Genomic DNA, 13879 nt, shown 5'->3' on the forward strand with positions numbered 1-13879 from the left:
GATTGCTAGGTAAGGGTGGACATTGTGGGGGAATGTCAGGGTGCTCACCTGAAGTGTTACAGTAAAGGTGGCCATACACTGGTCGATGTGCCATTAGATCGACCAGTTGACAGATCCCTATCTGATCGAATCTGATCAGAGAGGGATCGTATGGCTGCCTTTACTGCAAACAGATTGTGAATCGATTTCAGCCTGAAACCGATTCACCATCTGCTGAGCTGCTCCTGCCGCCTGTCCCCCCCCCCCCGTATACATTACCTGATGCTGGCTCCCGGGCATCTTCTCCGCATTGCACGGCTCTGTTCCGGCTCCATCCCGGCGCTTCCTGTGTTACTCCGTGACCAGGAAGTTCAAATAGAGCGCCCTCTATTAGAACTTCCTGGTCACTGCAGTGACACAGGAAGCGCTGGGATGGATGGAGCCGGAACAGAGCCGTGCAGCACGGAGAAGACGCCCGGGAGCCAGCCTCAGGTAATGTATACCTGATCGGATCGGCCGCCGCTAGCGACGCGCACTTTACCCGCGGGCGATCGAGGGTAATTTCCCGCACGGCGCGATCGACGGACCGATCCGATTCCGGGAGGGAATCGGATCGGCGGCTGCGTTTACCGCGAACGATTGGCAGCAGATTCGATCCCAGGATCGAATCTGCTGTCGAAACGGCCGGGAATCGAGCCAGTGTATGGCTACCTTTATCTTAATCTCACGGTCTACTGACTATAGCATATATGGAGGTGGTGGAATCTGTGTACTAACATGTATATCTCCTTTTTTTACATGTGATGTGTCGGCCCTATGAGAATAAGTGACAAGGAACCTGGACGACTATACCGTTGCCAAAAGTGGACAAACATTGTTCTGACAATTCGTATCAGGTTATCCCTCCTTGTCACTGGATTTGCTATATATGAGATTTTGCATCTCACTAGCTGATCTCTCATTGCTGACCCAGACTGTCCACTATTCTGCCTGCTGTTGCTGCCTAGTGTGGTTTTGGTGGTACTTTGGCTGTCTAGGCCTCAGTCTCAAGACCTTGCGCACTTAAAGGCCTGGCTGTAACCGATTGCTGAGACAACATGAACGGTGGTCTCTTGGATGACCAGGGACATGCCACATAAAGTGAAGACTACGGATGTTGGGACTAAAAGAAGGCCGAAGATCCACCTGGCCACACATCTCCTCACTAGTTTCCAGATACCAACCCAACTGCAACCTCAGATCTGCACATGACCTTTTTTTGTCATCAACTAAATTCATCTCCTCGTACTCATGTATACAAGATTTCTCTCAGGCTTCACACCTCTTCTGGAACCCCCTTTCACAACACATCTGTCACTCTCCAACCTTTGAAATCTTTATTCGCTCCAAAAACTAACTTTTTCTGATAAGCACACTCTCTAACTTAGGCCATTCTCTCTTCCACCTCCTACTAGCTAACCTAAAACACACTACCTCTAGCTCTAGCTTGGCATGTCTGATCCTGTGTCTCTCTGTAATCCTCTGACTGATCACTTCAGAGCAGCAGGAAACAGAGACACAGGATCAGAGCACAGAGCTGCAGCTGAGCAGTGTGTAATATATCAGCCGCAGCTCAGCATACTGTGATCCTGTGTCTCCTCACTGCCTGTAATCCTCTGACTGATCACATCACACAGTACTGCAGCCGAGCAGTGTGTAATATGTCAGCAGCTGCAGCTCAGCATGCTCTGATCCTGTGTCTTCTCACTGCCTGTAATCCTCTGACTGATCACATCACACAGTACTGCAGCCGAGCAGTGTGTAATATGTCAGCAGCTGCAGCTCAGCATGCTCTGATCTTGTGTCTTTGCTTTCTTGCCATTGTGAAGTAATTTCAGTCAGAGCAATACAGCCAGTGAGTATTGATTCCACCTGATGGATGCCCTCTACCTCTGCATACATTGAAAGCCAGTTTTTACCTTATTAGTATACATATATACTGTATATTGCAGATCTAGTGCAAGATGAAACAATACATTATTCTTGCTTCAATAATTGCAGGTTATTGACCCCTGTCTACATGGTACAGTCCTCAATGCCAATGCTGACAGGCAGGGCAGTGTTCTCACACTGGTCATGATTATAGCACACCTGAAGTCAGAGGGATATGAAGGATGCCATATGTATTTCCTTTTAAACAATGCAGATTTCCTGGCTGTCCTCTAATACATTTAGCCATAGCCCTTGAATGAGCATGCAGCAGATCAGGTGACTGAAGTGTGACTAGATTAGCTGCATGCTTGTTTCAGGTGTGTGAGTCAGACACTACTGCAGCCAGAGATCAGCAGGGCTGCCAGGCAACTGGTATTGTTTAACAGGAAATAAATATGGCAGCCTCCATATCTCTCTCACCTCAGGTGTCCTTTAAAGCAGTTCTAGTAGTATATGTTATTTATAGAAATAAAGTAGTTCGATAGTTGTCTTTAACCACTTCCGTACCAGCAGTCTCTGCCCCCTTAAGGACCAGAGACTGCTGATCAGGGGGCGTTGCTAGGATCCTAAGAGATCGGGAGCACTTTTGGGCACTCCAGACAAAAAATGGGTGTGGCCAGGCACTGCTACGTGGGTGTGGTCATGGGTGGAGCCAAATTTACATGACCTTAACAGTGGTCTGAGTAGGTCTCCAATAATACAAAAAAATGCAGCATATCACAAAAATAGACAGTGCCACTTAAACATAACTAGGCAGAGTTACCTGGCTTCTGTGCTGGCTGGGATGGATTTCTGCGGAGCACGCTGGCCTGCTGCCAGTCCATCCCTATCATTCCCTGACCTTCCAGTGGATCCCCTCCCATGTTCCCACGGGCCTCCCTTTGAGGCATCATAACTCCCCAGCATGCCCCCATAGAAGAACCACAACTCCCTGCATGCCCCCATAAAGGCATCACCACATCTAGCATGGCATCACAGCACCCAATATGCCCACATACAGGCACTGTATAGCCCCCATTGCTATGTGCTGTGGTGCCATGCTGGGTGCTATGGTGCCTCTATTGGGCACGATGGGTGCTGCAATGTCATGCTGACTGCTGTAGTGCCATGCTGGGTGCTCTGGTGCTTCTGTGGGGCATTCTGGGTACTGTGTGGTTCTATGCTGGGTGCTGTGGTGGGAGCTGGGGTACTCTGCCTAGTGGACATCAGGGGCACCCCAGAATAGATCCGGGGCACGTGCCACTGATCTATGGGGCCAGCAACGCCCCTGCTGCTGATACTGTACAATGGTGCTTACTGACAAATACTGACAAATCACCACAATAATTCGTCACTCCCGCCAGTCATGCCGCTCTATCCCCGCCGCAGGCACTTATCTCTGCTGTTTTTATGACAGCAGAGTGCTGTGCGCCGGTCAGAAGCTGCTTTCACTGGCTCCTGACCCTGTCACTCAATGTTAGCCAATGGGATTGGCTTACAGTGATGACAGGGCCAGGAGCCAATGAAAACGGCACCTGACCGGCTCACACAGCTCTCCCATCTTACGGCAGAGCGAGTGAATTGCGGCAGGTGCAGAGTGGCGAGATCAGCAGTATCAGTGGGGACACGCGATTTACTGCGACATAGAGTCTACGTCCCGTCAGGGCCGCAGCACCACCTGCTGGACATACTGCGTCGGTCCGGGAGATGTTCATTTCTATTTTCCTGTTTACATGCAGCTAATTAATGGAAGAAAAAAGATTTCAAGATTTTTTTCAACGAAAGGTAAACAAATACAATTATTATAAGGTGACAATAAGTGGGATATCATTATATATAATTGTTTAGGGCAGACACCAAGGATGTCCCTAAAATCACAGACAGCTGTACTGACCGGACAGTGAGCCAATCACAATTCTCTCCCTGTGATGTCACTAGTGGCCGGAGCTCTTACAACCTCCAATTCCCCCCAGATATCTTTATACAACCTCTCACTATCCATAGTGCAGCATGGAGGGGCTCAGTGAAGGTGGCAGTGAAGGTGTGGAGGTGTCTGATGGGGTCACACAGGGCATAAAAGGAGATCAGCCCGGCCTCATAATCCAGACATATCCTGAGTCTATCACTGGGGATTTTGTTGAAGCGTATCACATTCTTGTTATGTACCATTGAATAATAATCACTGTTCCAATCCATACACCAGGACTTGTGGTTATCTCCAATCCATGACGGATCTCCTCCTCTCCTGTCTATACTGGGGTAACACATTCCAATTCTCCAGTGATCTAGTCCCCTAACATCCACTTCCCAGTAATGTCGCCCTGAGGAGAAACTCTGTCTGCTCAACACCTGAGGATGATCCTGAAATCTCTCTGGTGTTTCTGGGCGATTCTGCCATATTTCTGTCCTGGTTGCAGTTTTCCTGTCATCTGATATTTGTACCCAATTACTAGCTGTATTTACATCCAGTAATATGTCTGCAGGTTGTATACAGATCCCCCCAGTTACCCCAGACATGATATCAGATAGTCCTGTGTGTAATGTGTGTGAGATGCCGGGCATATCCAGATCCCCTCCATCATGGAGCTGCTTATCATGTCTGTCCTCCGTGTCACACAAGTCACCTGTGTCTGATTCCTGTAAGAAATTCAGTGGATCAGTCATGTTACACAGCTCCTCAATGTGACGCATCTTCCTGGACAGCTCCTCCTTCTTTTTTTCCAGCTGCCCGATGACATCATCATAGGATTTTATGTGCCTGGTGATGTCACTCAGGATCCTCTTTTCCAGATCTTCCAGCCGTCTCCCGAGGTCTCTAAATAGGGCAGTGACTCTCTCTGTTTTACCATCTGCTTTTTCTTGTGCTTTTCTCCTGCCTTTCTTCAGACTCTGGACTCTTTCCTCAGCCTCCTGTGTCTCTGCCATCAGTTTCTGCAGATGATTTCTCAGCTTCTTTTTCTTCTTCTCAGAGGCCTCATCCAGCATCTCCACCTGATGTCCCCAATGTTCTCCAGCCAAAGTGCAGGACACACAAACACAAGCAGCATCCTTAGTGCAGTAATACTCCAGGACCTTCTTATGGGCGGAGCATTTCCTCTTCCCCAGGTCAGTGGTGGGAGGCAGTAAAGTGTGTCTCCCTGTCCTGTCATGTTTCCGCAGGTGATGATCACACAAGGAGGTCTCACACTGCTGACAGGATTTAGTAGCAGGAACAGGAAAGTCACAGTAATTACAGAAGACCCCGGTCTGCTCCTGATCAGTCTCTGTAGCATGAAAAGCCTCACAGATATTATGTAATGTTGTGTTCCTCACCAGTGTAGGCCTATTCAGGTATATCTTCTGACATTCAGGACATTTATATTCCTGTAGATCCACCTGATGGTTCCAGGCTTGTGTGATGCAGCCCCGGCAGAAGTTGTGACCACACGACAAGGTCACAGGATCTCTATAGATCTCCATACAGATGGAGCAGCGGAGCTCAGCAGTCACATCAACAGAAGCCATTGTCACACCTGGAATCAGAAGACCAAAAGTTAATTAACTCCCTGTCACATGACAAGTATTGTGGCATTTATCAATTAGTTTTAAATGACTGAAGTATATCTCTAGGAATTGTTGTTGTTTTGGATAAAAATATTGTAAAAGGGTATTAGAAAGTTTGGGTGGTTATTATGACCCTCTGTGTCCCCACTGCATAGATTTTTCCTCACTTCCTCCCCCGAGACGTCCATAGCACTTCCTGCTTTTTTCTGAAAATGTCCCTGGGGGGAGAAAATGAATGACAGCAATACAAACCTACATGCAGGTGTACCAAGCCAAAAATGCTTGATTCCTGAGCTCTTTCTCCTCACTGTAAAAGAAGACACATGGTGACCTTCATAGCCACGCAGCAAAGCCCACCAAAGGAGATACATGGGAAAATATAAACTGCAGCCATTCTTACACTGTTACTGGTAGGGTTCTCACACTTCACACAATTAAGGGGCCCATACACTGGTCGATTTCAGCCATCGATCGACCAATCAATTCGATCAAATTGATTGGAAATTGATTGCAGATCGATTAGCCAATCGATTTGCGGCCAATTTCAATCAATTTTGATCGTTTTGATCGATCTGACAGGATGGAAAATCTAGGTCGATCTGCTGCTGCCAGCAGATCGATGGCCCATAGAGCTGCATTGGATCCACATCCAATAATGCATTTAGATCGATTTCCAATAGATTTCATTCTGAAATCTATTGGAAATTTGTTCCTAGTGTGTGGCACACATCAGATAGGTTCCTTTCAGATTCCGTATTGACAGGCATCTGACAAGAATCTATCTGATGGTCAAATCTGCTGCAAATCTATAAGTGTATGGCCACCTTTAGTGACTGGGATTAATATTCTGTAAAATGGGTGGAGCCTACAACAGCCAATTAAAATGCATCTATTGATTTTCAAGGGGAATATTTACATTGCTGCCATTCTTACACTGTTAATGGCAGAGGCCTCAAATCTGGTACAGGCGGTCATTGGGTGCCTGAGGTTCAAATTCTGGAAAGGGGCGGAGCCACACACAGTCAGATTTGTTTAATTTCAATGGGAAAATGCAAGACGATTTGTGGGAATCGTCTGCCGTGTGCCATTTTAAAAAGGGGAGGTGTGGTGATATAGCAGCCATTTTTGAACTTGTATCTCGTGGAAGCCATATTTTTTTCATTTTATGTCTGTTGTGCACTATCTCATATGTGTATGTCTGTTAAAAGCCAGTCTGGCAGCAGGCTTTGGAAATAATCGTCACCTGGCCACTGGGTAAAGTAGGAAGCGATCTTGAAAGGGGAAATCTGCATCTTTCTTTGAATCTAATTTGAATAGACCAGCTAAGTGGAATAGGCCACGGACACCTGGACTTTGTGTCATATTTAGTCAGCCTCTAGCCAGGAAACCATTTGTCAGGAACAGTCTGATGTGCTTGGAAGGTGTCTGCATTGCTTTGAACTCTGTATACACAATTGGTCTAGAGTCTGGCGGAACATGAACCTTTGAAATTTGCATATAACAGCAAGCTGGGATATTACAGAGATCTCTGTAAACCGTGTGAGGAAATAAGATTACGTCTGGACCTGTAGCCTCGGGTTACACTTCTTGCTATAAAAAATCAGCTTGGAAGATTCAGAACTCGTAGTTCCCCAGGAGATAGCAAGAAGCTAGGACTACCCTGGTCCAACCAGCTGCTGAGTTCTCCTTCAAACAACACTCTGACCTGTATGCTGGTAATGTTTGATCCCAATCTTATTTTGTTTATAGCAAACTGCCTTGTTGTGTGTTTTTGTAGTTACTGTGTTTTTTGCAAATATTTTGTATATATTTCTTTCTGCACTGTTCCACTTTTTTTGAAATATTAAATCTTTGTTTAATAAGCTTGTCTTCTGATGTACTAAGCAGAGCTTGCATTCCTAGAGAGAAACTGCAGTATAATTTGTGTTACAAGTTCAGTGTTGGATTGGATGCTCGGATTATACACCGCTACCGTGTGAGAGTTCGTGTGTGTGTGGCGTTCACATATTTTGGCCCACATATAAAGCTGACCCAGATACAAAAACGCTGGACAGAGTGCAGGCCCCTCGACTGCAGAGTGGGAATTGTTCAAGTGTCTAGCAGCTGCTAGTGGTGGCAGAGTGTGTGTTGTGAGGGGCGACAGCCTTGTGTTAGCTTGAATAAGGCTGCTCCCCCTCTCAATCTGGTTGAAACGAGAAACCCCCCAGAGCCAACACCAGCCAAATACATACCCGGGCAACGCCGGGTCATCAGCTAGTATCCTACTAATATAATAAACTAGCCAACCCGCGTCGTAGCATACGCCGCATCTATCTATCTATCTAATAGAGTACGTGCCTCAACCTTGAAGCAAGAAGAAGTAGGCTTTCCATGAGAAAATGTATGCGTGCTCAAACACCAAGTTTAACCCTAGCAAGACTGGCTTTGCAAATCCAGCCTAATTGGCTATTCATGAGGTAATGCTCATGCAAATATGCATTTGCTTTCGCATGCCAAACTATGCAGGGTCAAAATACCAATACTGCAAAGTGCTCTCTCGCTGCCTGGGAACCACAGCGGCACCCCGGAGTGGGAGGCTGGGTGGCGCAGCCGCCCCCCCCCCCCCCCCCCAAGCGTGGCCAGCGCTGGGAAGAGCTGTCCGCACCCACCTCCTAATATTAAAAACAGCCACTTACCTTAACGTCCACTGGGTTCTGCTACATGCGCATTAATTTTCTCATGGAAAGCATTTTGTGCAGTTTGTATCCTTTGGAGGCAGGTGGTGGATGGCTTGCTCCGGTGGTGTGAACCCTGGAGTGAGTGCGCCTGTCCTCCCCCACCCCCCCCCCCCATCTGGAGTGCTGTATGTGAGCCAGCCCTGAGCTCTAAAGCTCGGGGTGACCCATGCTTCTCTCCTTTCTCATGTGGTGCCCCCAAATTAATGCGCATGTAGCAGAACGCAATGGACGTTAAGGTAAGTGCCTGTTTTTAATATTGGGAGGTGGGTGCAGACGGCTCTCCCCGGCTCTGGCCACACTTGGGGGGGGGGTCGTCCAGACGTCCACGCCACCCAGCCTCATCCTCCTCCGGGGTACCGCTGTGGTTTCCAGGCAGTGAGAGAGCCTGGGACCCTGCGGTCCCCCCAGTTGTATAAAAAGGGGGCATTGGGAATCCTCCCCGTGGCGCTCCTGGAGGCCTGGAGCACACCAAAAACTGCTAGCAGATCCGCAAAATGCTACCAGATTTTGAAACGCTTTTTTTTATTTTTCTGTAGCATTTCACCTAGCAGTTTGCGGTTTTGTAAAGCGTTTTTGGTGTAGTAGATTTCATATATTGTTACAGTAAAGCTGTTACTGAACAGCTTCTGTAACAAAAACGCCTGCAAAACCGCTCTGAACTGCCGTTTTTCAGAGCGGTTTGCGTTTTTAATATACTTTACATTGGAGGCAGAAACGCCTCCGCAATCCAAAAAATGCCTCACCTCGGGAGTATGCGTTTCAGCAAAACGCCTCCCGCTCTGGTGTGCACCAGCCCATTGAAATACAATACCCAAGCGTATCCGCAGCCGCAAGTGGATCGCAAAACGCTGCCGAACCGCTCTGGAGTGCACTAAGCCGGATAGTGCTCATGTAGCATGTAGCAGGGTGACTGCTTTGTGGTATTGGTTTGTGCATGCATTTGCATGAGCATTGCCTCATGAATAGCCAATTAGGCCAGATTTGCAATGTCAGACTTGCTAGGGTAAGGCCTCTTTTCCATGGACTGTGAATAGGCAGTGAAATGGCTCTCAAACTCTCACAACTGCTCACTGCTGCCTGGTAACTGCTCGCTGCTGCCTGGTAACTGCTCGCTGCTGCCTGGTAACTGCTCGCTGCTGCCTGGTAACTGCTCGCTGCTGCCTGGTAACTGCTTGTTGCTGCCTGGTAACTGCTCGCTGCTGCCTGGTAACTGCTCGCTGCTGCCTGGTAACTGCTCGCTGCTGCCTGGTAACTGCTCGCTGCTGCCTGGTAATTGCTCGCTGCTGCCTGGTAACTGCTCGCTGCTGCCTGGTAACTGCTTGTTGCTGCCTGGTAACTGCTTGTTGCTGCCTGGTATCTGCTCACTGCTGCCTGGTATCTGCTCACTCAGGGGCGTAGCAATAGGGGTTGCAGAGGTAGCGACCGCATCGGGGCCCTTGGGCCAGAGGGGCCCCGAAGGGCCCTGCCTCAATTACGGTATTAGCTCTCTATGGGTCCTGTGCTCATAATAATCACTTCTATAGATACTTTGAATAGTGGTGATCATTAACAAGCTGTTCCCCATCCGTTTCTTGCACCTCTGACACTGTAGCTGCCATTGGCAGGTTTTGGTGCGCCGTATCAATTGTTATGTGTAGAGTGCTTGGGGGGGCCCCATTGTAAAACTTACATCGGGGCCCATAGCTCCTTAGCTACGCCACTGTGCTCACTGCTGCCTGGTAACTGCTCGCTGCTGCCTGGTATCTGCTCACTGCTGCCTGGTAACTACTAGCTGCTGCCTGGTAACTGCTAGCTGCTGCCTGGTAACTGCTAGCTGCTGCCTGGTAACTGCTAGCTGCTGCCTGGTAACTGCTCGCTGCTGCCTGGTAACTGCTCGCTGCTGCCTGGTAACTGCTCGCTGCTGCCTGGTACCTGCTTGCTGCTGCCTGGTAACTGCTCGCTGCTGCCTGGTAACTGCTTGCTGAGCACACAGCTCAACAGTCCGTGGAAAAGAGGCCTTAAACTTGGTAATTGAGAATGCATAAATTTTCTCATGCAAAGTACTTCTTCTTCTTGCTCCAAAGTTGAGGCACTTAGTCTATTATATATATAGATAGATGGGAAAGTTCGGATGTTTGGATGTTTGTTACTCGATCACGCAAAAACGGCTGAACGGATTTGAATGAAATTTGGCACACACATAGGCCTCGATTCATAAAGCATTCCAGCATTCGGAAATGCTGAAAACGGCTCACTTTACCGACCACACAGCAAAATCTGTATTCATAAAGGCTTTTTCCGCATGAAAAGCCGACATTCGCGAGCTGAGTGATAAATCACCACCTTGCGCGGTGATTATCATAGCAAAAGTAACAAGTAGTCAATTCATAAAGATTAGAGGTAGCGGTATGCGGACGGGTATTACCGCTACCTCTGATGTGGCGAGAAGCGTGCGGAATACAGTGCAGTGAATGGGACAGACCTCCCAAGCAGCTGCAGAGAGAACACCGCACAGAGGGACTCGGCCAGCTTCTCCTGTTTCCGCATGCCTACCGACAGCCTAACGACAGCCTACAGCGGAATATCTCCGCACGCCTGTCACATCTAGCTACATTTTTATGAATTACCACCCTGAAGGCGGAAATACCGACAGCGGTGTTTCCCCGCTCGACTTTCCCCGCTCGACAGCACTTTTATGAATCGAGGCCAATGTACATTACCTGGAATAAAGTATAGGATACTTTTTATTCCCATAACCAAAAACAGACAAATACAAATTTCACTGGAAAATGTAAACTGCAGCCATTCTTAGGCCACATACACACATCAGACTATAGTCTTTGGAAAATGAAAGATCACAGACCAATCTTACCACCCTTCATGTAGTATGAGAGCCATACCTTCCCAGTCTTTTCTATGGAGCTGAACTCCTGATCAGAAAAAATCTTTGCAAGATGCTGCACACACAGATGCTGTACAGACACAAAAGATCTGTAGCTGCAAAAGATATGTTCCTGCCAAAAATCCATTCCTGCAAATTGCAATGATAGTCTATGAGATCTGCAGATCATCATACACACATGATTTAACTGACATTCATCTGCAGATCAAGCAGTCATCTGCAGATCTGAAAATCCATCCTGGTGGATCTGATCTGCAGATGAATGTCAGTGAAATCATGTGTGTATGATGATCTGCAGATCTCATAGACTATCATTGCAATTTGCAGGAATGGATTTTTTGCAGGAACAGATCTCTTGCAGATACTGATCTTTTGAGTGTATACAGCATGTTTGTGTGCAGCATCTTGCAAAGATTTCTGTCTGATGGGGAGTTCAACTCCATAGAATAGACTGTGTAGGCATGGCTCTCATACTACATGAAGGGTGGTAAGATTGGTCTGTGATCTTTCATTTTCCAAAGACTATGGTCTGATGTCTGTATGTGGCCTTACACTGTTACACTGGAGGTATGTTTAGCTTCTAAGGGTAGAATGGTTAATTTGCATATATTCAGCAGTGATGCACTGGGAGACATCTCAAGCTCACTCCAACCTGAATTATCGCAAATTCTTTCTGTTTTAGGAAAGCAAACTTTTGTTTTTCTTACACTGTTAATGGCAGGGTTCTCAAACTTTGCACGGTTGGTCGTTGGGTGACTGGGATTAATATTCAGAAAAGTGGTTGGAGCCTATAAAAGCCAATCAAAATTCACCTAATGATTTTCAAGGGGAATATTTACATTTCTGCCATTCTTGCACTGTTAATGGCACAAGCCTCAAACCTGGTATAGTTGATCATTGGGTGACTGGGGATCAATTTCAGAAAGGGGGTGGAGCCACAAATAGCCAATCAGATTTGTTTCATTCCAATGCAAATTATTGTTGCCAAACACCGCAAAGCTCACAAACTTGGTAATTGAGTAATTGATTAATTGTGTGTTAGGGTTAGGAAAGTGGGCACAGCCAACACCAGCCAAATACATAAGCGGGCAACGCAGGGTCATAAGTGGGCGGAGACAAATACAAATTTTACTGGGAAAATGTAAACAGCAGCCATTCTTACACTGTTAATGGTAGGGCTCTCAAACTTTGCACAGTTGGTTACTGGGTGACTGGGGTTAATATTCAGAAAAGTGGGTGGAGCCTACAAAAGCCAATCAAAAAGTACCTATTGATTTTTCAGGGGAATATTTCATTGCTGCCATTCTTGCACTGTTAATGGCACAATCCTCAAACCTGGTACAGTTGATCATTGCGTGACTGGGGTTTACATTTATATAAGGGGGTGGAGCCCCAAACAGCCAATCTGATTTGTTTCATTTTAATGCAGGTTATTGTTGCCAAACACCGCAAAGCTCACAAACTTGGTAATTGAGTAATTGATTAATTGTGTGTTAGGGTTAAGGTTAGGAAAAGTGGGCGCAGCCAACACCAGCCAAATACATAATCAGGCAATGCTGGGTCATCAGTAGGCGGAGACAAATACACATTTCACTGAGAAAATGTAAACTGCAGCAATTCTTACACTATTAATGGTAGGGTTCTCAAACTTTGCACAGTTGGTCACTGGGTGACTGAGATTAATATTCAGAAAAGTGGGTGGAGCCTACAAAAGCCAATCAAAATCCACCTATTAATCTTTAAGGGGAATATTTAATTGATGCCATTCTTGCACTGTTAATGGCACAAGCCTCTTGCACTGTTAATCACCTGTACCTGGTACAGTTGGCCATTGGGTGATTGGGGTTCAAATTCAGAAAAGGGGTGGAGCCACAGCCAATCAGATTTATTTTATTTCAATGCAAATTATTGATGCCAAAGACCGCAAAGCTCACAAACTTGGTCATTAAGTAATTTTGTGTTTGAGTTAGAAAAAGTGGGCGGAGCTAGCACCAGCCAAATACATACCTGGGCAATGCCGAGTCTTCAGTGGGCGGAGACAAACACAAATTTCACTGGGAAAATGTAAACTGCAGCCATTCTTACACTATTAATTGTGGGGTTCTAAAACTTTGCACAGTTGGTCACTGGGTGACTGGGATTAATATTCAGAAAAGTGGGTGGAGCCTACAAAAACCAATCACAATTCACCTATTGATTTTCAAGGCAAATTTTTAATTGCTTCCATTTTTACACTGTTAATGGCACAAGCCTCAAACCTGGTACAGTTGATCATTGGGTGACTGGGGTTAAATATTTAGAAAAGGGGTGGGGCTACAAACAGCGAATCAGATGTGTTTCATTTCAATGAAAATTATTCATGCCAAAGACCACAAATCTCACAAACTTGGTCATTGACTATTGACAATTGTGTGTTAGGGTTAGAAAAAGTGGTCACAGCCAACAGCAGCCAAATACATACCCGGGAAACATCAGGACATCAGTGGGTGGAGAAAAATAAAAATTTAACTGCCAGAATGTAAACTGCAGCCATTCTTACACTGTCTGTCAATGGCAGGGTTCTTAAACTTTGCACAGTGGGTGACTGGGATTAATATTCAGAAAAGTAGGTGGAGCCTACAAAAGCTAATCAAAATTCACCTATTGATTTTCAAAGTAGTGGAGCCACAGCCAGTTATTGATGCCAAAGACCGCAAAGCTCACAAACTAGGTAATTGTGTGTTAGGATTAGAAAAAGTGGACAGAGCTAACACTAGCCAATTACATACCCGGGCAACGCCGGGCGACCAGCTATATATAAAATCCTTTT

General features: G+C 46.5%; 1 protein-coding gene across 1 annotated transcript in view; it reads right to left on the reverse strand.

Moving 5' to 3' along the window:
- Window positions 1–597: 597 nt before the first annotated feature.
- The window catches only part of LOC137542273 (E3 ubiquitin/ISG15 ligase TRIM25-like), a 41519-nt gene continuing 28237 nt past the window's right edge, over window positions 598–13879 (reverse strand). The window contains exon 2 of the mRNA XM_068264068.1: window positions 598–5441. Within this exon, the coding sequence (XP_068120169.1) occupies window positions 3880–5433 (1554 nt within the window). The 5' untranslated portion in view covers window positions 5434–5441 and the 3' untranslated portion in view covers window positions 598–3879. The remainder of the gene's footprint in view (window positions 5442–13879) is intronic.

The sequence above is a fragment of the Hyperolius riggenbachi genome, chromosome 2 (genome assembly GCF_040937935.1).
Source record: "Hyperolius riggenbachi isolate aHypRig1 chromosome 2, aHypRig1.pri, whole genome shotgun sequence".
Classification (NCBI taxonomy): Eukaryota; Metazoa; Chordata; class Amphibia; order Anura; family Hyperoliidae; genus Hyperolius; species Hyperolius riggenbachi.